The following is a 27,860-nucleotide window of genomic DNA, read 5'->3' as shown; positions in this document are numbered from 1 at the left end:
ATTTGTTGCGTGTTTCAATACTGTAACCGGTGAAGTTTTTTGCAATTTAAACAAGACTTAATAGCCACATGGAAGATGTTGCAAGTGCTGCTTGGGAAATCAAACAATCTGCATCTATAACTAATCATAAAAATGTTTGTTTTGTTTAGTGTGATACATTTATAACCAGACCTTTTTTCCGAAAATTGTTTCCAGTACCGGTGTTCTTTTGTGCGCCATTTATGTGCTTTATGTGTGTGTGCTTATAATAATGTAAATAAAAAGATACAAAAATAAATATAAATTTGGTTTAACGTAATTTGTATGATGATATTCTATCTTTAATAATGAAAAATATTAATATAATACAAAAAAGTAAAATCGGCCGAACCGGTTCCTGCACCGGTTCTGTTCGATATGGCTGGCAGAAATCGAATAGAATTCGAGCAGAAAAATCAAAACAAAACCGTTAGGCGAAATTTCTGCCCGAAACGGTTGTTGCATTTCTGCTAGTTTTCACGGGTGACGGCGGCCAGAATTCCAGCAGAATGTCTGGCAGAAAAAATTTTTCGCTGCCAGATTTTTGTTCGATTTCTGCCGGACGCGCCTAAGCGGGCAAGAGTTTAAAAATATCGATAATTATTGCTAATCCAAAAATTTTATCGATATTTTCGATGCCTCGGAAATATCGATATTATCGATAAGTATCGATATAGTTTCCATCCCTACTAGAGTGACTATATACAGAGTGGCGACAATGTCAAAATTGGAATGATAATTATCTGTCAGTGTCATTCCAATCGAGCAGACGACCTATCCAACGCGTATGCAGGAAAGAGAAAGAAAACCTTGGAAAACCCGCATTGCATACATTTGGGATGACTTGTCGCCACTCTGTATATAGTCACTCTAATCCCTACTTATTTGCATTTGGTTACGAATTTACGATTAGGAGACTAAATATTTTGGTTGTGCTGAATATATTCTGGTGTTTTGTGATGTATTAAATAAAATCCATTAAAAAAGCTGAAGGCGGCTGATACAGGCTATGATAATTTGGTCTTCTTTACTAAAATTAATACAAGTTTAACGTTATCGTGTTTGAAATGGCAGCCAACCGCGAGCGTCGTTCGAATGCCGGTAATCGAATTGCAAAGCTGCTCGATGACGAGGAAGAAGATGAGTTCTATAAAACTTCATATGGAGGCTTCCAAGACGCAGCTGACGACAAGGAATACATGTAGCTTTGTGATGTTTTCTACATTGTCGATATATTAATTTGAAACTTTTGCCTTCCAGTCAGAAAAATGAAGATGAAGACGACATTGTTGATTCGGACTTCAGTATCGATGAAAATGATGAACCAGTTTCTGACCAAGAGGAAGAAATCCCAAAGCGCAAAAAGAAAGTCGTTACCCGAGCTTACAAAGAGCCGACGAAGAAAAGTTCTCCAGTTAAAGCAGTGAAGGAGACTAAACAAAAAGCGGAACGTCAAAAATCCCCAAAGAGAAGAGATAGAAGCACTTTTACAGTGCACGATTCTGGACGGAAATCATTCCGAAAATCAACAGCCGCCAAATCTGCAGCCACTTTGAGCCGCATGAAACAACGGGTGGAAGCAGAAAAGCGAAAACCGAAAATAGTCAAGGTAGAAGAATACATTCCCACCCAGGAAGAGTTATTGGAAGAAGCAAAAATTACCGAAAAGGAAAATCTCAAATCGCTCGGTTAGTTGTAAGGTTTATTTTACAAAAAAGAACAATATTTGGAAGGCTTTTTTTGTTTGCAGAAAAGTTCCGGCGAATGGAGTTGGAGAAAAAAAAGACACGTCCAACAAAGAGAGTTTTTACAGGTCCGATACTAAAATATCATTCCTTGACCATGCCGCTGGTTGAGGAAGTGCCGGATACATCGCCTAAAAATGACGTAAATGAAACGGATGAAGCGGCTGAGAAAAGGTGAATCGTGCTACTTGATCTTCGACCGATTTATACTAACTACTTTTTTGGCCTATTTTAGTAAAGAGAAAAGTATCAAAAAACGACGGAAATCAGTTATGCCCAAAGTAGAAGTAAAGGGCAAATGTGAGCGTACCTTTATCACATTCGACAATGACATAGACGATACTCTGTTTAGCAGTTACTTCCCAAAGGCTCAGAAACGGGAGCGGCGAAGCCAGATTTGCGCCATTACTAGGCTTCCAGCTCGATACTTTGATCCGATTACTCAACTTCCTTACCGTAATTTGCAAGCATTCAAAATACTGCGCGAAGCTTATTATCAACAGCTTGAGGACAAAGGAAACACTGAAAATCCGGAAGTTAGTAAGTGGCTTGAGTGGCGCAAAAAGATCAAGGATTTTCGGATGAAAAGCCTGAACAAGAGCAGTTCGTTGCTGGGGATGATTTCTGCGTCCACCGGACAGGCTCAGTAGAGGGTAAGCTTTCAATGAGATCAAATACAGATAAGTGGCGAGCTTGTATTATCTAAGCACGACGGAAGTTCACAATAGAAGGAGAAGGAAAGCAGTTAATCACAAACACGTATATTTCTTTGTTGGGTTGGTTTGAACGATGGAAGCGTGAATTGGTTGTCTAATTCATATGTAAAACACTTTGCCTAAACAATTACTGCGTGTATCATTGTTGTATGCAATACAGCAAGCAACATCAACAATTATCGTTATGTTCTATCACATTAAATTCAGACTATCATGACCATACATGCTAAAGGTTATTGTGTATTTGGTAATAGGTATATATGGTGGTTTCATATACTGCGTTTTTTGCTGCAGTTCCTTGTGCAGTTTTTACGCTTCGGTTGCAATCAATGTCTAAAGAAGTAAATATTAAGTTTTTTTTTAGTCTAGAATATCAATACTGTTTGTTGTGGTAACGTTATACAATCATGAATCCGTCGTATTCTATGTTGCTCCTCTATCGATAAGTTCTCACTAGTGGTAATCTGGTGGTAATGATGCGAGAGAAAGCGAGTTTACAGTAACCGCTTCTGTATCGTGTTTGTCGGGTGAGCCACAATTTCCTGTTTAGAAATCAACACGAAACTTCTTTGGGGCTTTAAAATTCTAATATTTTATTAATAATAATGATTTCGAACCCAGTCAAGTCGACGCTACAATTGCGTACGTATTTTTCTGAAGGGTCAGCGTATTAATTTCAGAAAGCTGCTGTTCATCCATGAGTCATGGACCATGACACAACATTGACAGAAAGTGTTAGGTTATTATCAATACTGTAATATAATGTGGAACAGGCGAATTTATTAAGAACGATAAATAGGGTGTAAATCTGCTATACTGAATAACTAAATTAGCTAAATAAAAGATAAAACAAGTTTGCTTCTAAGGAACAAATGTTTTGTTCAGAGTACGCAGCCAATGGTGCACGCGTCGTTTTGGAAATGGTTGGCTTCTTTACCGATAATCGATAAAGCAGCATTCAACACCAATTCGGTAGCTAATTCTGTTACAGTGGATCATCGTAAGCCGGTCGTGGTAGTAAACGATTTAATTTAGTAAATTATTAGAAAACATAGAATATTTCATTCTGACAAGAATTAAGTTAATGCTCGCATTAATGCTGTTCGATCTGGTAGTTCAAAGCGGTAATAGATCTCTAGCTCGATATCTGAGACTATTGTTTGGGTCAAAACATGTCGATTTACACTCCAGCTTCTCTTGCATAATTAACTATTCGTTCTGTTGATCCTTGCCTATTAGATTTCTAACTGCTTATTCGACAAAAAATAAAATACTCGCTTAGCCTCACCATTCTACTGATTACTCAAACTTCATTATACATTCACCAATCCTAGGCCACCATCAAATGTAAACTACATAAATAGGATTCCTTGCTGTCAGGAGTTATGAATATTATATTGCTATAGCTACCCATGATTATACATTGACCTCTAATTTATTATGTTTTAAGATTCATATATAGTTTTTGGCTTTAATATTTACTTGTCTAAATTAGTTGCCAATTTGCATAATTTTATTCGATGATTCTCTAGTTTGGCATCTGCGTATGTGCTAAGTTCATTGTCACAATATGGATGAAACGATTGGCTTGTTAACATTTCTGGTTTGAGTGCATAGTGGAAGTGCTGCTAATGTTATTTGCATTCCTATCCATCCACTTAAATCGCTTAACTTTGCAAAATACAAAATACCATTCCAATTGTCCCTTCGCTGAACTTCGTTATGCATGTCTCTCGGTCTCAACGGTCCCACAAAACGGATTAAACAATGGTCACAACAATGTCTACTAATAGTAACAGTTAACTATAAATTCTATTTCTCTAAATACAGTCAATGTTTATAAACATAGCCATTATTAGGTATTTATTTTTCTTTTCATTTTCGCTTGGAAATAACGGATTATTTGGATATAAAACCTAATATTTCAATAAAACGTTCGCTCGTGTGGGATTGATTTACGAAACCCGCAGGGCTTAAACTATCGCCGCTAACCAGTCCTTTTTCATGTTTGCATTCGTTTGGTTTGGCAATCATTTAATTATTTTCCTAGTAAATACTGCTGTTCCATTCTACGCATTGTTTTGTGCGCTATTCATTTCATAAGATTAATAGTTGTTTCTTTAAAACTACTCCTAAAACAATCGCTTTGTTTCATTTGTTAAAACATGTCTCCTTGATGTTAACTGAAATATTTTACATATTTATCACACATTAAAAGCATTGCTAATCTACGGTGGACATAACACTGCCGTTCTTTATTGATTGATTGCGGATTGTATTCGAGCATGTGAGAGGATCACATATTGTCTGCCCAAGTAGATGAAAAATATTTTGTGATAAAAATTATTCGAAATGTGCTACGGTTTCTGTATCACACACCGTGTAAAAACAATACGTTTTTAATAGCACCTTTTTTGTTGCTATTTTGATTTTCTAAGTTTCTAATATTTTATTTCATCTGTATTAATCGGGTGAAAATAACACGAATGAATAGTGTTCCTTATCGGGGCAAGTTTTAATTGGATTTGCATTTTTTCACTAAGTAAGTAATTAGAAACAAAACTCTGAATATTTTTTTGAAACGATGGTTCTACAATTGATGAAGGGACGGTAAGGGAAAGTAAAGAAGGAGGATTTTTTGGGAATGGAGGGGAAAGAATGGAAAGGAAGGGGGGGGGGGAGGGGGGCGGGGTAATTATAATCCGGTTATAATCTCAGATTATAGCTTGGTTCGACCCATGCACCTTCCAGCATTGGACAAAAGGTAGGAGTCACAAAGACAACTTGTTAAGCGTAGCTACCTATTACCCCCCTTCCTTTCCACTCTTTCCCCTCCATTCCCAAAAAATCCTCCTTAATTACTTTCCCTTACCGTCCCTTCATCAATTGTAGAACCATCGTTTCAAAAAAATATTAATATATGCCTGACCGCATTTCAAGGTCAAAAGACTAAAACACGAGTTTGGTCAAAACTCTGAAATCAATTTTCATTTAGTGCACGCTTGATTGTTGGGCTGAATTAAACTGATAATTTAAATAATATTAGCTTGCGGGACAATGAATATTGTCAGCGGTGGGGATCATTTTTCTTTACTGATTGTATTAATTACCTTTCAATAGTTCATCGTTGTTTATAACAATAGTTACTAAAGTTTTACTAACTGCGAATGACAGATGGGTAGAAAAAATTTCCGGAGAACGGCAGTTTAATTGCTGCTTTTCAGCTTTTCAGCAGTGTCATAGAATCATTTATATCCACATATTACTTTGATAACAATAAATTTTCAGTTGAAGGTTAAAACTTGTGCTTAAAATCGTTTAAAAACACGTACCTATAACTGTAATTACACATTTTAAAACATCTTAAATCAACGTATCTTCGTCCTGTGTTTCAAAAAGCATCAGCAGCGAGTGCTGCGAGGACGAACGGCCTCCCAGGGCAGCCCCGGTTAGGGAGCCATCCGGTGAGAGTAACCCTGTTTGCAGACTGTAATTGTCACGGTATCCAGAGGTGGACGACGTTTGTGAAACGGAGTCCCAGGAGAGATCCCCGATGGCTGTAATATTTTTGTTGATAAATTCATGCGGTTCGCCAGGGGCGGGATGTGACAGACCAGCTCCAACCACTGCGGTTGCTGTGGGTGGAGGATGCGATTCAATATTGTGATTATTGGTACGGGTCGTGCCTCGTCGACAGCGGAAAGTCTTTCTGCTTTGAGCTCTCGAGCGCTGCAGGCGATGCTTCTGATTTTCGCCTGAGCTATCATCTGCTAAACTGTCTGGAGAGAGAGGAGTGGTCGACGTTTCGCCAGATGATGTTTTGAATTCTACCGATGATACGAAGCGTAATTTTGGAGGTTGCACCTTACTGGAAGTTTGCATCGAGATTGAGTGTGTCAGATGTGGATAATTTCCGCTTTCTGCCAAAATACTCGACAAAGGACCCTGTCGTATGATTGATCCTTCTGGAACAATTCCAGGTGTGAGTGTTATTCCATCACCACTTTGGCTGTCAGCCATCAAAATTTCCTTATTTGTCGTTGTTGTAGAACTCGATAATGACTCGCCCCTAGGAGCGTGAAGGGTTTGCTGGGAAAGAGTATCACTAGGTGTGCAAACTCCGGTTCCACTTCTCGAATCTTGTTGATAGGATGAAAAGCTAGGAGCTTGTGGACCTCCTGTGAACATGGAAATAAGAGATGGTCGTTGCTGATGTTTTGATGGCTCCTGCGCTAGAGATACGTTCGGAACTTCTCTTCTCGCTGACTCTGCCGGTGGGGGATCTCGATCTATATAAAAATAAAATTAAAAAAAAATGTATCCAATTGAGTTTTTAAATGTTTCAAAACAGTTATTTGTATATAGTACCATATCGTTTCTCCTCCAATTCTTCTCGCAAATCTCTTATTTCTCTAGCAAGCTCCAGTAAGATAGCACCTTTTGACTTAACACCTCCTGGTGGTGACATTCCACGCATTCGCTCTCGTATTAAAAACTGCATATGTCTTTCGTGATCTCCAATTGGTGGTTGTGATATCTAAAAGTAAAGAGAAAATCACTTGTGACGCTTTATGCTATGCACTTGTTTCCCAGTTTACCTTGTGCAGAATGAACGGCATGAGTATGATGTAAAGTGGTGTTCTTTGGGTGACAACAAATTCTAGAAAACTCCAAAGCTCAGGAGCAGCCTCATTGCGTCGTCCCAAGTCCCGCATGACTCGCACGATTCGAGGCCATTCGTTAGCCATTCTGGATTCGAAGCAAATGCAAAGCACACGCAGCGCCAAAAAGGTAGCTTGATAGAGCGAGGTTGATATTTTAGCGGGTCTTTTTGCATCGCGACTTCCAGTGAAAGTTAACGATCCGGCTCTAATATCTGCGCCAGTACGATTACTTTGGACACCAGATTGAGTGGTTCTCCCGGCCACAGGACTCATCGCATTCAGCACAGCGGTAACAAGGAACGATACGTCTGATTGCTTTAGTTCTCCTATGTCGGAAATGCTTCGACCACTGCACACTTTGAGACACAGAGGCATCAACAGGTGCATCATAAACCTTTCGGCCTTCTCTTGAGTAGGAAATTCAACGCTTCCTCCACAGATTTGTTCCAAACCTAGCGACAATGAGTCTGCAGGACTAACAACTTGTAGTGCAACTAAGCGTACCACCTGGGAGCAGAAAAATGGAGGCGGACTTTTCGACATAAGCGCAGCTCCAGCACTTGATACACCTTCTAGAAAGTTACCCGGTTCGTTTACTATCAAATTTTGAACTGTTGTAAGCAGAGCCTTCATTTCACGCCAATGCAGTACGTGCGGATAACGGACAATTGCTTCGTACACTCCTTTAAGAAGGCCGGCAGCTGCTTCCCAGTCAGTATTGCGCTATAAAAAAGATTTGAACGGGGACAAAATGTTTATTTCTTGTTTATATACACTTGTTCACTTAACCTATAACTTACCCGAATTGAAGTTTTCTTGGATATCTTTAAGAATACTTTATCCAACCGTCGCAAAATGGTCACCAGTGCAGGTTTCATACCGTGGTCATCAGCCCACTCCGCTCTGGGGAAAAGATACTGCATGTATCGTTGCAGTCCGCGACAGGCCATCGATTCCGGATCGTAGGGTGACACTTTCAGCAAGGAGTGGGCAATTTCTGCCAAGCGAACGTGACACTTGACATCCAAAAGCTCCACCGGTTTTCCTTCTCCCTGTTTTCGAGCGAGTTCATTCAAACGAGTTGATGCTCTTGTTATGAATTCTCCAACTACGGACAGCAATACGTCGCGTGGCCGCCGAAACTCAGCGCGGATAGTTTCTGAATCTTCAACGGATTCGTTTATAATCTTCGTCCGACCCACATCACTGACGTACTTCGAATGCGATTCTTCATCGAAATCCAGGCCTGGAGAGCAGGGAGGACCACGAGAACAGTTTCTCTGGCTGGAACCCTTGTGCTCTGGGCTGTTCCGGAAGGGTCCATTATAACTCCTGAATCAAAGAAGGAGTCGTGAAAATTAAACTTTAAAGAATATCAAATAAATAAACCTACTTTGAAAGACCTTCGCAATTGTGAACCATGGTTCTTATTGCAACTGCTAATTGCAATATGATGTCACGCTCACATTTTCCTTCTAAAGGAACATAACTTGGAGATTGAATCTGCTGCATGTAACACGGTAGAATAGCTTCTAAAATTATCTGGAATTCAAACGTCGTAGTAGAGTTCGGTGGTTCTGCCATAGATAAAACATCTTACCAGCATCTGATAACCTCTAGTACTTTCCGCGGAATATGAGACCACCATGACACACAGAGTAATGCAGTCCAAAACAGTTACCATTTCATCTTCATCGTGGTAACAAAAGTCAATGGCTTTTAGCGGTTTGGATTCCTTAACCAGCTCCGCAATATTAAGCGGATCAGGTGAGGGAGTTTCTAAACTAAGCAGCAGATTAAACAAACAACTTGATTGCACTTTATGTGCTTCTCCATAGGCACCGTCTTCATCAGTGTCTAAAATGGCAGAAACTGATCCAAACATCTGCAGAATGAATGGTTTTCGATTCAGTAAATAAAACTGTTTTACCGCATATTCAATAGTCGTTGTGACTAGTTTGTTAGTTTGATGTAAAGAATAAACTTGCAGAAGGGTTGGCATTATCATGAAATATCCATTGGTGGAAAAAATATTTTTGAAATTAAATGCTGCATTGATGAAGGTCGCCGTTACGTAGCGCATTATGCAAGAATCTTCCGAATGTAGCAAGGCAGCTCCTGAGAGCACGTTCAAAAACAACTGGATATCCGCCGAATACGCAAAGTTTCCAGCCATTGCTTCAAACATTCGTGCAATCAAACGTACCCACATAAACTTATGTAGAACATCCAGACCCAAAAGTTCTTTGCCGAGCTCGCCGCCATCATGCAAGTCTAAATCAACTTCTAAAGCTTTCCGCGGGAACGAAGGGAGTTTCATCAGTTCTTCGTGCAAAAATACCACACGCTGCACCACCATATCGACATTCTTTAAAATCGCCCAAGTGAGATGAACTTTTCCTATTTCGACAAACTTTTTATACAACTCTTGCCTTTGCAGGGCATTAAATGCTTCTTCGGGCTTCATTTCTAGCAACCGCAACTGTGGATATTGCGATCGTTTGAAGAAATACAAATCTCTCACATACCAGTTAGGATTCAGTATCTGGTGGGTTTTGTAATCTACCAATTGGAACTGGTTGAACTTTTTCTCGTCGATTCCAAAAAAGTCCAGTGACTCTGTCAGTAGTTGTGTAAATTGGGTATCCTCTTGAACAGGAAACTGGGATGGAATTCCGCCTTCATCTGAAAGCAAATTGCTCATAAACAGTTTTCTACTACAGAGTTCTATGCGCTAGTTAGGGTCCCGGTAGCAAAAAATTGAATTATGAAATTCTGTTTCACAAAATTGACAACGAATTTGTCTTCACACTCAATCCCCTAACTTATATTTCGGTTAAGGTATAGCTATCCAGGACTCTATACTAAACATAGACTCTGCTTTTAAATACAGTCAAATGAAAAACTTTTACCTTCTGGTCCGTGAACGACGATTTTTTTAGCTGACGGAACATTCGCTGTCAGTAGAATCGACGCATCACATTGCTCCTTCCGCAGGATTTGCTTCAGATCTTTGAACATGATTCCGTGCACACTGTGAACTATCATCCAGAGTACAGAGAGAGCCGAACCTACCAACTTTATGAGTAGGAAATACATATATTAAAGGATGGTCTTTGAGATTATTGCGAAAATTACAAAGCAAGAGTGATCTATTCTTGACAAATACGATTGAGAGAGCCATTATATGCAGTTATTCAATTAAAAACTTCTAATTTCAGTTATATATTATGCAGACTTAAAAGAACATAAGGATTTTGATTTAAAATTTAAAAATATTCAGAAATTAAAAAGCTGCATTAAAAAACCATGAATACAGCTTATTCTCAAGGCTATTATTCTAGGTCAAAATTCTTTGAATTTTTGGAATTCACTAGCAGATTTTATGCTTAAAATAACAATCTTCTTTATGAAAATGTATCTTCCTCCATATCTATTAGAATAGAAAGTACTTATTGAATACATTTTCATGAATAGAATTATTATTTGGAGCATAAAAACTGCTTTAAAAGTTAAAAATTCAATGGCGATTATTTGAACCTTAAATAATAAAGGAGTCTTTCACGGATATCGCATTAATTTGAAAAAAAAAAATCAGTGATGCCCTTCATTCATATAGGTATCAAAAAGGAATGTGCGGCAGTAAATTGAGATTGATATTCACAATAGGAATAATCCTTCTCACCCTTATACTACCTTTAATTTGCCCATTTTCGATGATGAATGCCTAATGTCAGTGAAGAAATCGGCAATCATTAATGTGTTATAAATGGGTTAGAAATATTTGAAAAGTGGAAACAAGATTCGAACTCACAACATGTTGGTTGTCATGAGCGCAGTTCTGCATTTACACCGTCACTCTAGTAGCGTTCATCAAACTATTGTACCGTACCTGTTGGCTGCATTCGTGCGTGGATCGTACATAGAACATAACATATCCGATGATGTAGTTGTACAGCGCAAATGCTGCTTGCTGCGGTAGCCTAGGCACGAATCTGATTAAATGTCTCAGCAGTTTAAACATTTGGTCCTGATGATCCCTGGTCAGCCGTTCCAGAACGTAGCGCAGAAAGAGAGCGGAGTCTTCCACCAAACAAACCCAGATTACCTGATACGCCGTCTCATAAACCGAGCAGCCGTCTGCATTCACAGCGGCATCATCGAGACAGGCAACGATTTGCATTACCGAGGAACACAAGCAGGAGGGGAAGACAGAGTGGGCGGCGTGCATGTGAATCGCAGATCGGGCACCATCCTCTTCCTCTTCGATATGATCCTCGCCAGGGCCGTGATCGAGGCCTGGCTCGTATGCTGCCTGCTGTGTAAGGGGAATTGTCGTTATCAGAAAACTCTGCCTTTCTGAACGTTGTTTATCTTCCTGCTGTTGAATAGCATGGCGGATGGCTTCGGTTTGCTGTTTTTTGCGCGTCTTAGTTGCTGTTACCAAAGACCGCTGCCGAAAGTAAACGATAATAATACTAATGATTTATAATAGTGAACGATAATGATATTTAGATGATATCTTACATGTCTCTCCTGATTAAGAGTTACTTCCATATCCTTATTCTGCTGTCGTGGACTCCAGGGAGGGTCAACGACTGGCAAGCTTTCTATGCCAATTTTGGGGGAAGGAAGAGTAAATTCTATTCCAGGAGGTGGCACTTTGAAGGACAAATGAGCTCCCTCCTCCATTCTAGGCCACACCTGAAAACGATTTTTCCACAGTACCTGGTAACGCAGCATTGCCTCAATTCTAATGTTGGGGTTTTTATGCTTCAATGCACGTTGCATTAGCTCTGACGCCGTGGTTGGTGCTTTGACTGAAGCCAATATGAACAGGGCTGCCGATGCAGCGGATACTTCCTGATTTGATTCGAGCAGAAGTTCCCAAGCTACGGGAGTAATCTCCACGAATTGTTCCTCTGTTAGAACCGCGGCACCCTTGACAAGAGTGCAAATCGGAACATGAAACATGTCACGAACATGGTTTTTCAGATATTTCAAAATTAACGGTGGCTCTTGTGATTTCTTATTTTCGTCCATTCGTTGAGAGTACTGTGAAGTATTGGGTTCAGAATCGTCTTGAATTATTCTGTAATTAGTTTAGAATTAGGAAATAGTCATTCGTTTAGAAGTAGCAACACTAAACCTGTCTCGTTTTGTAATACTATCTTTTCTTCGCGAAGGCGATGTTAGCGAGGAACTTTGATCGGAGACTTTGCGGCCTTGCTTTGGACGGTCTCGGCGTGTACTGTTTTTGCCGGAATCAGCCATGTTGGTGAACGCCATTGGTAGTAAACCGAATTCCTCCCCGTAAATCTGCAGAAAAAAAATAAAGAAAAGGAGAGTGATGGTTGGTTATCAATATCAAAAAAATGCCACACGTAATCTGGTGTGCGTGCCTCCTGTGAGGATTGAACTCACGACCGCTGGTTTACGAGACCAGCGCTCTACCACTGAGCTAAAGAGGCTGATGTAAATGGGGCGTTTAGAGAGTTATATGAATGCTGTCATTGGTGCGCATGCGCTTTTTTGCTTTCATTTCGTATGCTATTTGCTATTATGTATTTCAATAAACAGCAGACCTAATATCTAAAATATGGAACAGGTATACGAACAAAATTGTTATGCATTGTTATGTAATAATTACGTACATATTCAATATGTTTCTGACCGGTAATAATTTATGCTCTTTCCCGTATGCTTCTTTTACTTTATTGATACAGAATTGCAAACAAGGTTGTATACAATATATGGCTGCGTACATCGAGTTGTAAGCAAGATGGTGTGATATACATTACTTACAGCGCACAGTGGCGCCAGTCAGAACAAAAGTGGGACAAAACTGAACAAGTCTCCAAATAGCATGGAATTTATACGTTTTAGTCGTTTTGTGATCAAAATTTAATATTTCAACTAAAACTATTGAAATGTTTAAAAAACATTAATTAGGGTGCCTCTAAAATACTTTTTCTATAAAATGTAACATAAATATTTAATTTGTAATTTCTATCTTGTAAGTATCTATAATGTATAAAAAATAATTTCCTGTCACGTATTATTAATTAGGGTGTCTCAAAATTTTTAAATTTCAGTATTTCATCTTATTTCAATCTAAACTTCGTAGTTAAATGTGTTTCTGTCCCTCAAAAGTTTCATTTATATGGTTTTAGAAAGTATTCAAATCCTAAGTACACCGTGTGCATCCAAAAATTAAAACATCTATTTAGTTTTTATACATTTATTTTTTTCAGTAGACTATGTACTTCTTCCGGTAGCTCAATCTTCTTTTCATGAGTTCCATGGCGAAACTTTGTTATCAGAGGATCAGACGCGATCAGAAGCCCATGGAAAACATCAAGCAAAGTATTTTCACGTGCATTTTTCCGGGAGTGATCGTACCGTAAGCGTCTCACCTCTTTGTTTATCGACTCTTGGGCTTCTTCGGACAAGCGACCAATTGGCAAAACAGCTTTACTTATTATGATGTGACCATGAATTAGTAGCTTGTGGAAAGTGGTGGGCATATTTTTCACATACAATTCAGCCATACCATATTTTTTCACATACAATTCAGCTGTATTATGAGTTCTCAATGGTTCTCAATCTTTTGATAAGACCTACATCGATACCGGTAATTTCTGAAGATTGTTCTGCATTTAGAAAAAAATTCCTTGCAGTATTGCCGTCATTGCTGTTTCCACACCCAGAACACGGTTGATCAATGTGTAATCCGAGTTTATCAAAAAACTCCTTCTGAATTTTTGATTTGGTCTCCGTAAACTCTTTTTCGTTTCCAGCTTTCGACCATTTTTTAAACTGTAGTCTGTATGCAATGTGCACCATACATTCGAATGCCCTAATCGAACAATGCAATGTACTTAACCCGTAATCCAGGTGTGTTTCGTCTATCGTTCGATTGGTAATTTTTCCCAGATTATTGAAGAGAGAAGCTGTAACACCACATAAATAACACCTTTGGCCAGAAGATGTTCCAGTAATGGCGTTGATGGTCTTACCATCAACCATCGTCATGAACATTTCCACGTTGACTACTAAGTTTTGTTCCATTACTGAGCATGTCAAAGCGTTCAGGTTTGCAATTTCTCTGCACATACGTTCATGTTCTTCGACAATAACATTTTTCGTTTCCTTTATTAATCGAAACGAAACAGGGCGGCAATACCTTAAGAGAAAATTCTATTTAAATCTACAATACAAAATGATTTATAATTCTGGCAATACCTTGTTGATGATGGTCGAGGGTTATCCCATATTATAACGCCATTTCCTGTCAATCGCAATGGGAGTAACAATGTAAGAAAGACACTTGCCTCTGAGCTTTCAGTCTTTGTAAACCTTTGTTTGTATTCCTGAAACCCGGATGACCCATCGCAACCCCATTTAACGTAGAGTTTATATGTTGTAGGCTCATTGCATACGATAGGTGTTACGATGTTGAAGCAGCTTTATTAATCGATTGCACGTATGAACTAGCAGAGCCTGCAACTCAATTTTGCAGTGTACCTCAGAAACATCGAAAAAAATTTTGAGCGGGTAGCAATTCTGTTTAGCTAATGCAATATTTTCATACGGTGGATAGATATTTGGACAAGGAGATCTTATGATTTCGTATGTTCGTCTAGTTAACTTAGCATTCACGAATACTGCCATCATCATCATCATTTTATTGCCCTCGGCTCGTAGTTTTAGTTCCGCAGCGAAAAGCAACTCTGAACTATGAGTATTTCTTAACTCTTCTGTCTTACGACGCTTACTTTTCACACTACATTCGTTAAAAGTTTTTGAAGGACGCCCGCTATTGTGGCATCCATCAACTGATGTCGCAGCTCCACTGAAAATAACTTGCTCTTCTAACCAATCGCAGTTTTCTCTAAGAAAACGCTCTTTCTTACGCTGTGCGCGTTCCCAGCGACGTTGAAATTCTAACCACAGAAAATAAATGACGGATTGGTGTTCTACTTCATTACCAATGTAGTTTTGTAGACATTTCGTCAATTTCTCTGGTCTTTCTGTCATGCTCGACGAATCGAGCAAGTCGACGTTAAAAATTAATTTTCTTTTCAAGAAAAATTCTATTAAACAATATAAAGAAATACACAAATTACCAAATAGTTCAATATTATTGCACTCATGGTGAGCTTACTACTGGGTTGCGTCATGGCCATATCCTCATCTCCAAAGATTGAAGTTAATAAAACAGTATCTCAAAAGAATAATCAGATTTTTCAGATTAAATTCACTGACTATCGTCGAGGATGTATCGCGAGCTTGACACTAAACTTCCAATTGTCAAATGCACATCCGTGAGCATGAGCACTTGAGGTAGTAGTAGGTAGGTAGTTGTATGTCGTAGTTAATATAGTATTGGTAGAAGCGGACATGAAGCGAATCAGCCGTCGTTCTCGAAAACTTGGTTCTACAAAACACGATTTCTGAAGGTTTTGCGCAAATCTGCGCAAGATAAGCATATGGTTTTTTGAAAGTAGACAAAATTTCACATAAAACATGGAAAAATGACGGTTACCTTCTGTTCCCAAGAAAGATGTTCAACTTTGAAAATGCGAATACATATATTTTCCATTTTTTTTAGATTTAAACTAAATATAATTTAGAGTGTACTCGACTTTCGTCAATTTGAAAAATATATTTAAAATCAGCAGCCTGTTTAGCCAATATTGGTTTTTTTGTTTATGGAAATTCATAGTTTAAAGCGACAATTCTTTGATACATTCGCCAAACGCAAAAAAATGCGAAGTAATCGCACAAGTATTATATTCTAAAAAGTCCTGAGAGGGATACATCCTTCGTAGCTAAAATTTTGGATTTAGGGTATTTAGACATTCTACATTCATATAAAAATAATACTTCATGGAAAACTTCAACTTGATTTTAGGGGGTTTGTCCCACTTTTTTCCACTGTGCAGCGGGGTGAAATATGAAATCGAGCTCATAGAAATATGACGACGGTCCAATTGAATTATGTCACCACAAGCCTAATTCAGAACTCAGAGGAATCATGATATTGAAATTATGTTATAATACTTTGCTATTCTTTGGTTTATTTTAATTCGTAAATTAGATAAATTATTACTTTAAAACTGCATTCAGCTGTCACAATTAACTTACTTACTTACTTAATTAGCCTAACGTCTTACGACAAGGCCTGCGCAGTATAATTTCTCCATCTATTTCGGTTCATGGCAGGTGGTCTCCAGTTCCGCGGGCACCCAGTGCTCGCCAGATCTCGCTCCACTTGGTATTGCCACCTCGCTCGCTATGCCCCTCTTCGTCTTGTTCCAACCGGATTTGATGCGAAAACCATTTTTGCAGGATAGTGGTCGGGCATTTTAGCAAAATGTCCTGCCTAACGTATCCGTCCAGCTTTAACCACTTTCTGAATACATGGTTCGCCGTAGAGACGCACGAGCTCGTGGTTCTTTCTTCGCCTCCTTACACCGGTCTCTTGCACTCCCCCAAGGATGGTTCTTAGCACCCACCGTTTGAAAACTCCGAGTGCTCGTAGGTTCTCTTCTAGCAGTGTCTATGTCATGCCCGTAGAGGACAACCGGTCTAATTAGCGTTTTATACAGTGTGTACTTTGTACGGGGGCTCAAATGTTCGACTGCAAGTGTTTGTAGAGTCCGCAGTAGGCCCGACTTCCGCTGATAATACGCCTTTTAATCTCACGGCTGGTATTGTTCTCCTCTGTTGCTCCTCGACTATCTCGAACTCATTCCCGTCGATTACCATGGTACTGCCCAAGTGGACCCTGTCGCGCTTGGTCCCGCCCTCCAGCATATACTTCGTTTTAGACGTATTTATCTTCAATCCAATCTTCTCTGCTTCGCGTTTTAGTATGGTGTACTGATCTTCCACCGTCTCAAATGTTCTGCCGACAGCATCCACGTCGTCAGCAAAGCAGATAAATTAACTGGATTTCTTGAAAATCGTGCTCATTTCGATCGCCGCTCGTCTTATAACACCTTCAAGCGCAATGTTGAATAGCAGGTAGGAAAGACCATCTTCTTGTTGAAGTCCCCTGCGAGATTCGAATGGGTCCGACAATCCATCCGAGATTCTCACACAGCACTGGATCCCATCCATCGTAGCCATGATAAGTCTAGTAAGCTTACCCGGAAAGCCGTTTTCGTCCAAAATTTTCCATAGCTCTTGTCGGCTTACGCTATTATTTGCGGCTTTGAAATCGATGAATAGGTGGTACGTGGGGACTCGGAATTCGTGGCACTTCTGGTGGATCTGTCTTGGGGTGAAGATTTGGTCCGTCGTAGTCCGACCCTCTATGAAGCCGGCCGGGGAACTTCCCACAGGGTTGCCACATGCACTGATTATTCTGTATTTAACAGATATTTGAAAGAAATCGCCTGTACAGAATCTGTATGTTCTTTGAGTCTGTCAGAACACAATGAAAAAATCAATAACACAACAAGTTTTGTGAACATATCTTTTGTTTAAAGTATAAACATTGCTCTTGAAATCCCAGAAATTAACGATTCGTATTTGAACCTTAAAGTATCTGGGTAATTTCCTGTTCGAATACTGCAATTGGACGTATTTTGAACTTTTAGAAGGGAAATATGAAGTTCAAATATAACTATATGCAATTATTTCGAACAGTTGAAGTTGTTTCACTTTTCAATTTTGGTCTATTGTTCGATTTTTTCTTACTGTTATGATTAGACATTATCTTTCTGACACTTAATTTTTAAATTAATAATATAAATAATAAAATGAATATAAGTGCATGTTTTGGGTATGAAAATCGAAAGCAACGTGATGCAACATATTACATTGCACCAGTTGTTCTTCATGAACATGTAAACAAAGTTATGTCAAATGCTTCCAGTTTCTACCACACGAGGTGAGTCGGTGACGCACGAGGGGCGTCCAGATTCACTTTTAGTCAGACTTTACGTGAATTCCAACAGCGTTTTGAAAAAAAGCACTTCAAGAATGACTGAAGAATGGCGCAACTAGTGTGTTAGAATTGAAATAGATATCTTAAGTCCATCAAATGAGTTCCATTGAGGGATTTTTAGTGCTCCTTGAACATGCCCGGAAACACATAAATTGTCTTGTATCGGGCTAGGATGGGAAACCCTAAACCCATTAGGGACCAGCACTATTTTCGCTTTCAAATAATTTGCAAATGCTAAAAAATTTTCGTCACAGGCTAGTGTATCCTCAGTTCCCTAATGCGGGTGGTCATTGTTAGAAATTATATTCAAAAATTAATGCAAAGCTTGCTGCTCTACTATTTCCCTTTCTGTCGAGAAAATTACTAACGCTAATCTATCGACAATTGCGATATTTTCGATCTGTTAACGAAACAGATAACTGTATTCGTGGACTTCAGTCGGTATGTTTAGTGTTAATAAGAAGTACAAAAGTAATCAGTTGTCAATCTAAAACTTGGGTAACTGTCACCTACCTTCCTAACTGCTTTCACTAATCGAGTAGCTCCTCGCATGTGCCTTCGGTAGCAATACGGATGACAGAAGTTCTGATGGTCACAGTAGTAATTAAACGAGTTCAAAAACGCAGTAATAGAACGTAACCAGGGAAGATTTTTTGCAGTTTCGTCCGAATCGTTTGAATCGCAAGGTGATTCCGGCGGCTGATCATCACTGAGCAGAAGAAAATTTGATAGTTATTCTTATATACATAATTAGTTTGAAATAGTTTAATACCTCAAAATACCCGGCGATTCCTCACCGCCGCTGACTTGACCCGGCTCAGAATTGTCACTGCGGTCCGATAGAGAGGACACCTTTCGGCGTGATTGTATGGAGTCTGTCCGCCGAACGGGATCTACAAAACGGAATAGGTAAATCACAATGCATGTGAATGGCAAAAAACTGCGCATTAAAGGTATTACAGTCATCATTATCCTTCAAATCCTTGGCACCACGTCTCAGTTTTAACGACCTGCGTTTGAAAGAGCCACCAGCGGGAGTTGTGGATGTTCCACGTCTTAAAAGGAAGTTTCTCGTAGTGGTGATGGATCGCTTTTGGGCTTCTTGGAGAAGGGGGGAAACATACAAAGTTAACCAATTATTTCACAGGATGACCAAGGTTGACAATCATGCGGTCAACGAAAATTCAATTCAATAGTTCGGTGAGGGTGTAGTACATAGTGTTTGCAAGGGAAAACATTCTAGCTGCTGCTCTAGATGCATTAAACTTACGTTGTACGACTTCCTCGCCTTGTATTGTTAATGTTGTGTTGCTACTACCTTCGGACTCATTGTCCGGCTCCTGAAGAACGAACGATATCTTGCGTTCGGCTTGACCAGCGATCGACTGCAGACTTTGGGCAGAAGTTTGCGAGTGTCCCATGGAGCTTAAGGCCATCGACCAGCGGCGATTTGTTTCACTGTTAAAAAAGTTATTTGCATTTATTTTGGTGATAATCGACTATTCTCATTAGATCCTACCGACACACTTTATCCCATGGGCCTTGCTTCTCTTTGGTTGACAGCCTGGACGTTTTCGGTAATGTTTGGTAAGTTTCTCTCAGGAAACCTGTAATCTCCATCAGTAAAATACACGCAACCAGCTTTAATGCTGGTGGACAGTCGTTGCCGAGTGGATTCACGCTCACTAAAAAACGAAAATATTGGACTAAGTTTACAAGTTTTACTGTGAGCAACATTACTTTCATCGAGGAAATCTTCCTCTTCATCCTGTTGTAATAGTTGTTTTTGTTTCTCGGGATCCGATAAACTGGCAGAAACTTGATCAAATGTCTTTTTTTCGTTGTTTAACATGTCGTCTAGCCGAAATCCTAATGCTTCTCCCCACTGTGGTAGAATAACTATAGGTATATACTAGCTGTAAGAAACTTTATGAAAAGCGAACAAACCTGATGGAACATCTTTCCTGCGGCGCGTTGTAATATATGGATTCGCCTAACACCAGCTGCTAAAGAAGTACGATTTCCTAGCGCAGGTCCGGATGGTCTAAATGACGGGATGTTCTGCTTCATCCAGCTGGGCCATTGGCCTCGGTTGCATAAATGAACAAAATGAGCGCACTCCATGAGTAGAGCAGCACGAGCAACGATTGGAGCTTGAGGCAAATCAAGCAGAGCAGCAATAAGTGGTGGATCGGGAATCGATCCTGGGGCACATGTTTCCAGTAGAAACGAGAATCTTGCCATCCCGTCGCGAACCGGATCCAAGGGGATTAGCCGTCGTTCTTTCAGAACAACCACCTCCGATTCACGTGGACCTTCGGCTGTATCAAAGGAACTGCGACGACTAAAATCTGTTACGAAGAAATCAGTAAGTAGTGAGTTTTAAAGCTGCTCAGTTCAAACTTACAACTTCCGGAGACGTCCTCCGTTCCACCCATCTTCTTTTTGCCTTTGCCAATTCCAAAACGATTCAGTCGACGTTCGACGCGTCTTCGAGCCCGTTGGATCGAGCGTCCAATTCCTTCAGTAGCACGGGTTCGCGCTTGAAAATTTAATGATCCTTTCCGCATGAAGGAAGTCGTAATTTCCGAACTACCCATTGCACCCGACTCCAAATCGATGGATTCTCTGTCTTTTGAACCCCGGAACCAACGAACAATGCCACTGAGTCGTCCCACGGAGTTGCGCTCGGAACTTGAAGTTGAATCCGAGAGCAAGGCTCTTTCACTATGCCTCGGCGTCAGGGTGGGTCTAGCTGGAGCCCCTTTTCGACGAATATTACTTAGCGGACTCTGGCTAACGCGACAATGTTCCTCTAAGCCCTCTGTCTCCAATAGGCTCTGTAATAACAGTGGTACAAACTGCGTGTTTATGCGAGTTATTTATTTAACATCCAACACCAAAACAACATCCAGTTTACTTACGGCACACGTGGACGATGTGCTTTTCTTCTTAAATAACAGTTTTCGTTGATTCTTTTCGTCCTGTTGATATGATTGAATGTCATTTGCTGGGATATGCCTTAAAGTTAGAAGATGTGTTTGAATGTAGTTTTTTTAAATTGAAGAAAATTTAAGGTTACCTGATGACTCGAGTTGTCTGCATGTTGGGAGCTTGCTTGTGTGGTCGTGGCGTAACGGCCAGTATTCCGCTCAGAGCCACCCTCCGGAATGGTCCTCCGTGAGCGCCTTTGACGTACGTCACCAATTGACGAACGTCGCAGTATAGAGCGACGTTCTCCTGTCCCTTGAGATCTTTCAGGGCATCCACGAACCGACTAACCAGGGTTTTGAAGACCGCCGCAACAACCTGACTCTCGGCACCTCCGCTAAGGCCGCTACCAAAGTTGGTCGCGTATCCACCCTGGCCGCCTGATATACCGCCAAAGTCAGGGGTCAACGATTTTATGGCAGATGGTCTCTTAAGGTCTGAATGTGATAGATGAAACACATATACGTGCAAGCAACTACTTTACAAGCTTAACGGTGTCAGTGTGGAAAAGAATGTGAAAGTGACGCTATGCATTGTTATCTTGAGATCAGTTTTAATTTTGTACCAATTAGTGATGGACCATAACCATTGCATACCATTTTGTTCGATTGAAGATTCAACTCAGTACGTGTATGAGTATATTAATTTCATTTTTTGCATTTTCGTTCAGTGCACAAAAAGTAAACAATTGTGCTTTGGTCAAATATGCTTAGGTTTAGTTGAGTGATTCACCGAAATTATTATTTATTTTCATTGAAAATTTTACTTTTAGTTATTAGAACTAAACTTTATCGTACATCATAAGTAGCCCTGGAATCTTTAACTTTACCGCCGCTAGTCAGAAGTTAGTGTTGCTATTATTACGTCCCAAGAAACATTTCTGTTGTATAATAGCTTATTAAACTAAGTTACAGCTAATTCCCATGGAGCTTAATAAGCTATTATACAACCAAAATGTTTCTTGGAGCTACTGTAATTTTGATAATACGAAGCGTGGCACTCATTGATAAAAGTTTTCAATCTACCGTCTCACGTAAATTGTAATAGATAGTTACTTAGTTGATAGTTTGTTTAAATTTTTCTTGACAGCTACGTCAGCTAACAAAAAAGATTCCAAAAAAGACTACAAAAAAAGTAAATATCGCAAATCACCAAAACTACCAATAAACCAATAAGAATTTGAAATTTTTATTCTTATTTTTTTGTTAAATTCAAACATTTTTGTTTTTATACCATGTAACGATTTTAGGTTTGTGTTTCGTTATTGTTAATGTAATTTCAATTACCAGGTACAATGAAAATATGATGGAAGTGGTCCTCACGGTGAATAATTTCGGTCATAATTTCAAATAAATTAAATGCATTTTTCAGCAAGAAACTTGGTTACTAATTCTAATAGAGATAGTCGTTTCGTATGAGCAAATAAATGGTTTCTACCGATATACTCGAAAAACGAGCTTACATAACAACGCCGGATTGATGGTGAAGACACTGAAATCTATTTCTCGGGATTTGTCAAATGTGGCATAGCATAATTTAATCGTAAGCTACAGCAGTTAACAGGAACTAAACACAATAATCAGAGAATGAGAGTTCAGTTTTATTGTCCTCGCACGCGATTGTGGAATTTCTTTATACAAACAGGCCAATGTTTGCAAGAATGTAGACATTCCATTGCAAAAAAAGTAGAAGAAGATGGTGATAAAACAATATACAACACCCATAAAAACAACGGCTTGTGCCGTGGCTGGCTTTTCAACTTCAAGGAAAAGGAAATGATTAACCAAATATAAACACGAGCGTGATAATTTTTGGTTTCAAACCTTAAACAGGACGGTGAACGTTGACCTCTACAAGCGAATCATGCTGTTTACAATGAAACGAAATGAACTTTTGTCTCGGTAGTTGAAATGTTAATATCGATTGGAAAATTCTTTAACAATATAACAGAAGTTAATTTTTTAACAAAATAATGGTTGCAAAAATTGGGAACCACAATGAATCCTAAGAATTTTATCTGGTATCTGTAGTGTAAAATTGTAGTTTTTCTCGAATAGATCTGTACTTACTAAGAGGTGACAGTAATGAGCTAGGATCGACACAAAATCCAACAAAAGCGTGGAAGAATTCAATCAGCTCATGCAGCTGCGTTGTTCTTATCATATTTCTCAGATAAGCCTTGGACAGCTTAGAGGCTTGCCGCAACAGACGAGACAGTATGGAATGACAAGCAGTGCGTAACACTTCCGCAGGTGGCACACGATTACCTGAAAATTGTATTTAATGATGAACAAACATGCTATCCCTCGGGGAGCAGTAGTTTGAAAACTTGCCATCATTGCAACCGTGGGGACAACCGAGGTGTAGCAATGCTCGTTTCACGATTCCCATAGACAGTGTGTGAGCGTGTTCCCCCAGTTTCAGCACACCCAGGTCCAGCAACAGTTCACAGATATTCAATCCTGTTTCCAACACCCGCAGGGTGCAAATGTTAGAATCGCGTTTAAACACGCAGTGCACTGCTAGAAGAACTATTTCATAGTCGATGCTGCCCTCCTTGGTTATGTAGAAACTGGATCCGGGAGCTTCGGTTTCGTCGGCTCCACTATTGTATCCTATCGGATAAAAAATATAAAAATATAAGTCGGAATTGATAGTGAAACTTAATTCAATCGATCCTACCAATATGTGAGTCCGTGTGGGATCGAAGCATCTGACTTTTGAATATACCTGTGCTTCCTCCAATACTCAAGGCATCCAGCTGACTGTCTATCGAACCCTGTAAAATGAATAATGGTTTAATGTAGTTCATCAGATTTCCGTACAAGTTAAATGTAAGAGTCAAATATAACTCGAGAAATAATAAGATTTTTCTTTCCTTAAATTGCATCTGCGCGTAACCATTACGATCAAAATTTGGTCCATCATGAAAGCGTGTGAATTCATTAATTTTGCTATTAAGAAAATTAAATTATTTTTCTTTTTGAAGTAGTACTAGTAGAAAATACTCTCCAGCTTCGAGTTGATCAAATTCGAATTGCCGGGCCTTTCATTTGACTCCTGTACACTGCAGATCACCAATATGTCTTAATCTGCTTCTCACTTCCAGCCGAGCTTCCTACAGTTTTTAGGTCTTCTCCAGGTTCCGCTTATCGGATTGGGTGGATTGCGTGAGGGTTCGTGGGGCGCACTGGGAGGATTCTTGTCCTTGTGCATCACCTGCACGCTGCAGGCGGCATAATACTTCATGGCTTCACCAAATCTGACCAGACCACAAAACAATAATGTTGCTTTAGGAAACGTTTTTCCAGATACTTGTTCATGTAATTCCTTGTTGACGAACTCGGTTGCAATGAAAATGTCGCTTTTATGTTGTCACACCACATGTTTCCAGCTAACTTTGACAATATCATATGCTTGAAAATGTCTGCCATCTTTCCCCTTCCGGTTGCCGTATAAATTTCCTGCCCACGAAGCTGTCTGAAGTCTGCCTTGACCCCTTGATGTAAGTTTTTTTGCTCATCACCGTACAATCGAACTTCGTCAGCATCATCGTGTACAGCCAGATCCCTGTCACGACAGTTGTCAGCTGAAGCCGCCTCCGATAGCGGTGGTAATAGAGGTAGACAACAAATTTTGAAACAAAATTTAAACGAGACAACGCATGTATTTAATGCTGCGCAGTATGACGAAAGCAGCGTGTTGTTTCCCTTTTTTTGTTTATCGTAAAAAATAAGACTATCAAAAGTCAGAATTTTTCCTATCTTATGTTGCCAATAACACAAAAAAACGAACATCGTTCATTATCTACATCCTACATGCAACATATTTTCTGAACCATAAAACCCTATGATTGCGTAATTCTTACAGATGCTGTCAAAATCGAGCCAGCAAGCCTGGCTCAAACGGCTTCAAGAAAAATGTATGAGAATGACGTTCGTGCCAGGGATGTGTGTACAGCCTATGGGATTGAGTTTTAAACGGACAGTCTGGCTCGTTTTTAGCTCGATGCTCGGTTGTTGTAGACAGGGCTGTCCTGCAATAAGTGCACCTATTATGCTTATTTAACTGTAACACCTCAACCAAGCAAAATTCGAAAATGTTATGTATGGGGCATTTATAGTGTCATTTATTATCCATAAGATTGCTGAAATAAGTATTGCTCTATCTTAAATATTTACTACGCACTCTCAGTTCACACTGGGCGGTGCACTAAGAGCGCTCTCTGCGCATCACCCAATGTGAAGTAAGAGAGTGCCGCAAATACTTAAAATAGAGCAATAAGTACTTAGTTCAGCAAACTTATGGATAATAATTGACTCTATAAATACCCCATACATAATATTTTCGAATTTGGCTTGGTTGAGGTGTTACAGTTAAATAAGCAAAATAGGTGCACTGAGTGCAGAACAGCCCTGGTTGTAAACGACATTTTAGGCACAGACTAACAGACGTAAAACTTCGAACAAATTTTGTAACAAAACGTCGTTCAAATGATTATTTTAAATCTCGCAAAAACACTAGCAGCATCTGTTGCAGTCTTCGCGCTACGCAAAGCGGCTCGCTATGAATTTAACTATGCTCTAAGTTTACTCGTATTTTATCTAATAGCAGCGCCAGCACATGTGAACGACGTTCTCGCGCAGCGACTGTTGTTTGAGTCTTGGCTAGAGTGTAAATTTGAAATGATCGTTTTTGCTGGCGATAAAACTATGTTCCAGTGTTACATCTGTTAGTCTGCTTTAGGCTTGTTTACGATTTGTTTTTTGTCGTCGTTGCAGCTTGCTTGGATACCATTTTAGTAACAGAAGAGCAAATGTCAAAACCAGAACAGAGTCATCATTCTGTATTAGAGTGTCCCAAAATAGCACTATGTCAGAAAACTCGGGGGCTCACCTGGGCATGATAGCATAGAGTGTCACAACAAAACTTTTATATGACGTCAGCATTGGTTGCCGTGATTTAGGGGTCGCACATTTGAGTTTTATGAAAAAATGGCATTTTTCAGGAGTAAATTCAAAAAATATTTTTAGAAACGTTATAATAGATGAAACAAGGTACTCAACTATTTTTTTCACAATCATTGGGATCTGATACATCCATAAAGAAGTTATGGTGGCATGTCTGGAGTCATATTTGGTTACAAAAATTTATTGAATTCGGGAAAAATCTAAAATTTGTGAAATTTCATTTAAATAAACGTCAAAACAGGGTATCGAACAGTATCTCAGAGCAACGTAGCTATACTGTATAGATGGGAAATTATCTGCTGAAACTAGTTTTGCTCCATAAAGAAGCCTACGCGTAAGCTTTTGAGTTTTGAACATGAAAAAATAAACACTGAAAAAAATCACTATGTTCTAAAGTCAGGAAAAAATGTAAAATTAAAATATACAGAAAATAGTAACTTCGATTTTTTTTTGAAAAATAGTGATGATTTGATACATTTTGAGACTTTCTGAAATGGTGCAACATTTATTAAAGGATTTTGTAGAACAACGACTTTTATGAATATTTTGTAACCTAAGATTGTTATTATATTTCTTATTATTATTCTTATATTTCTCGTTATACATATATGTAATTTGAATTTGAAGAACAACTTCGTATGTGCTTGACAACACGTGTTCAAAATAATAATAGCTTCTAAATGCAGCCGTATTTAAGATATTTAATATATTCAATATATTTAATTTTTTTATTTTAAATGTGCCCTTTTCATATGTTATCCGTGTTATATTACCATGTTAGCAACTAGAATAACTATAACCCTTCAATTTGTCTGAATACACCTTGCTGATTCTACCATCTACTGATAGTACAAAAAGGGTCAAAAAAAATTCCAGAGTTTATTTTTTCAGGTTTAAAAATCAAATTTCTACAACTCACGCTTAGGCATCATTTTGGAGCAACCCTAGTTTCGGGAGATACGATTTTTCAAACATAGTACCTATTAAAATAAATACGCCCTTTTTAAAAATGATTCTTGAGCCAAAATGGTGCTAAATTCTGTGGAAGGTGCATATTTCTTCCTATCAAACACCTAGGTAACGTTTAGAATAAATACTTTAAGTTTTTTCATTTACCTTTTTCACATGAAACTACTAAAATTTGAAAATTACGAAAATATGTTTGGTCCCGCCTTCAGAAAAACGTGAATACCTCAGCGAGATTTGAACATATGCCCATACTTTCTTCGGCAAAGTTGTTCGTCATAAAATTTCCCATCTATACAGTATACGTACGCTACTCTAAGATACTGTTCGATACCCTGTTTTGACGTGTATTTAAATGAAATTTCAAAAATTTTAAATTTTTGCCAGGTTCAATAAATTTTTGTAACCAAATATGACTCCAGACATGCTACCATAACTTTTTTATGAATGTATCAGATCCCAATGATTGTGAAAAAAATAGTTAAGTATCTTTTTTCACCTACTTTAACATTTCTAAAAATATTTTTTGAATTTACTCCTGAAAAATGCCATTTTTTCATAAAACTTAAATGTGTGACCCCCAAATCGCGGCAACCAAGGTTGTCGTCATATAAAAGTTTTGTTGTGACATCCTAAGCTATCATTTGAGGGGTGAGCCGCCGGGTTTTCTGACATAGTGCTATTTTGGGACACTCTATTCTGTATGCATACAATTACAAAACGGGGGGGCGTTCAGGTTTTTTTTAAGTGCACGATTAAAAGAATTTTGCTGAATTTTTCTTTAGTTTCATCGCTGATTTTAATAGGTCCAAAGCCCTCCGGATACAGAT

General features: G+C 39.0%; 2 protein-coding genes and 1 non-coding gene across 3 annotated transcripts in view; 1 reads left to right on the top strand and 2 right to left on the bottom strand.

Moving 5' to 3' along the window:
• Positions 1-973: 973 nt before the first annotated feature.
• LOC128745234 (vacuolar protein sorting-associated protein 72 homolog) lies at positions 974-2,449 on the top strand. The gene is made up of 4 exons (XM_053842266.1): positions 974-1,219; positions 1,279-1,706; positions 1,769-1,937; positions 1,999-2,449. The coding sequence occupies exons 1-4, from the start codon at positions 1,086-1,088 to the stop codon at positions 2,411-2,413; spliced, it is 1,146 nt and encodes a 381-aa protein (XP_053698241.1). The 5' UTR covers positions 974-1,085; the 3' UTR covers positions 2,414-2,449.
• A 3,393-nt stretch (positions 2,450-5,842) lies between these two features.
• The window catches only part of LOC128739519 (protein unc-80 homolog), a 39,254-nt gene continuing 17,236 nt past the window's right edge, over positions 5,843-27,860 (bottom strand). The window contains exons 13-35 of the mRNA XM_053835016.1: positions 23,777-23,873; positions 23,428-23,709; positions 23,164-23,361; positions 21,186-21,531; positions 21,028-21,124; positions 20,511-20,964; positions 20,051-20,454; positions 19,844-19,988; positions 19,623-19,788; positions 19,374-19,561; positions 19,064-19,204; positions 18,876-18,996; positions 18,617-18,812; positions 12,293-12,462; positions 11,671-12,235; positions 11,036-11,596; positions 10,056-10,221; positions 8,744-9,828; positions 8,537-8,685; positions 7,944-8,475; positions 7,078-7,866; positions 6,848-7,016; positions 5,843-6,768 (exon numbers count right to left, since the gene is read on the bottom strand). Of these exons, the coding sequence (XP_053690991.1) occupies positions 5,843-6,768; positions 6,848-7,016; positions 7,078-7,866; positions 7,944-8,475; positions 8,537-8,685; positions 8,744-9,828; positions 10,056-10,221; positions 11,036-11,596; positions 11,671-12,235; positions 12,293-12,462; positions 18,617-18,812; positions 18,876-18,996; positions 19,064-19,204; positions 19,374-19,561; positions 19,623-19,788; positions 19,844-19,988; positions 20,051-20,454; positions 20,511-20,964; positions 21,028-21,124; positions 21,186-21,531; positions 23,164-23,361; positions 23,428-23,709; positions 23,777-23,873 (7,947 nt within the window). The remainder of the gene's footprint in view (positions 6,769-6,847; positions 7,017-7,077; positions 7,867-7,943; positions 8,476-8,536; positions 8,686-8,743; positions 9,829-10,055; positions 10,222-11,035; positions 11,597-11,670; positions 12,236-12,292; positions 12,463-18,616; positions 18,813-18,875; positions 18,997-19,063; positions 19,205-19,373; positions 19,562-19,622; positions 19,789-19,843; positions 19,989-20,050; positions 20,455-20,510; positions 20,965-21,027; positions 21,125-21,185; positions 21,532-23,163; positions 23,362-23,427; positions 23,710-23,776; positions 23,874-27,860) is intronic.
• On the bottom strand, positions 12,543-12,614 carry Trnat-cgu (transfer RNA threonine (anticodon CGU)). Its single transcript has one exon. It is a non-coding gene; the product is annotated as a tRNA-Thr (tRNA).

The sequence above is a fragment of the Sabethes cyaneus genome, chromosome 1, assembly GCF_943734655.1.
Source record: "Sabethes cyaneus chromosome 1, idSabCyanKW18_F2, whole genome shotgun sequence".
Lineage (NCBI taxonomy): Eukaryota > Metazoa > Arthropoda > Insecta > Diptera > Culicidae > Sabethes > Sabethes cyaneus.
This window is presented reverse-complemented; position numbering and strand designations above follow the sequence as displayed.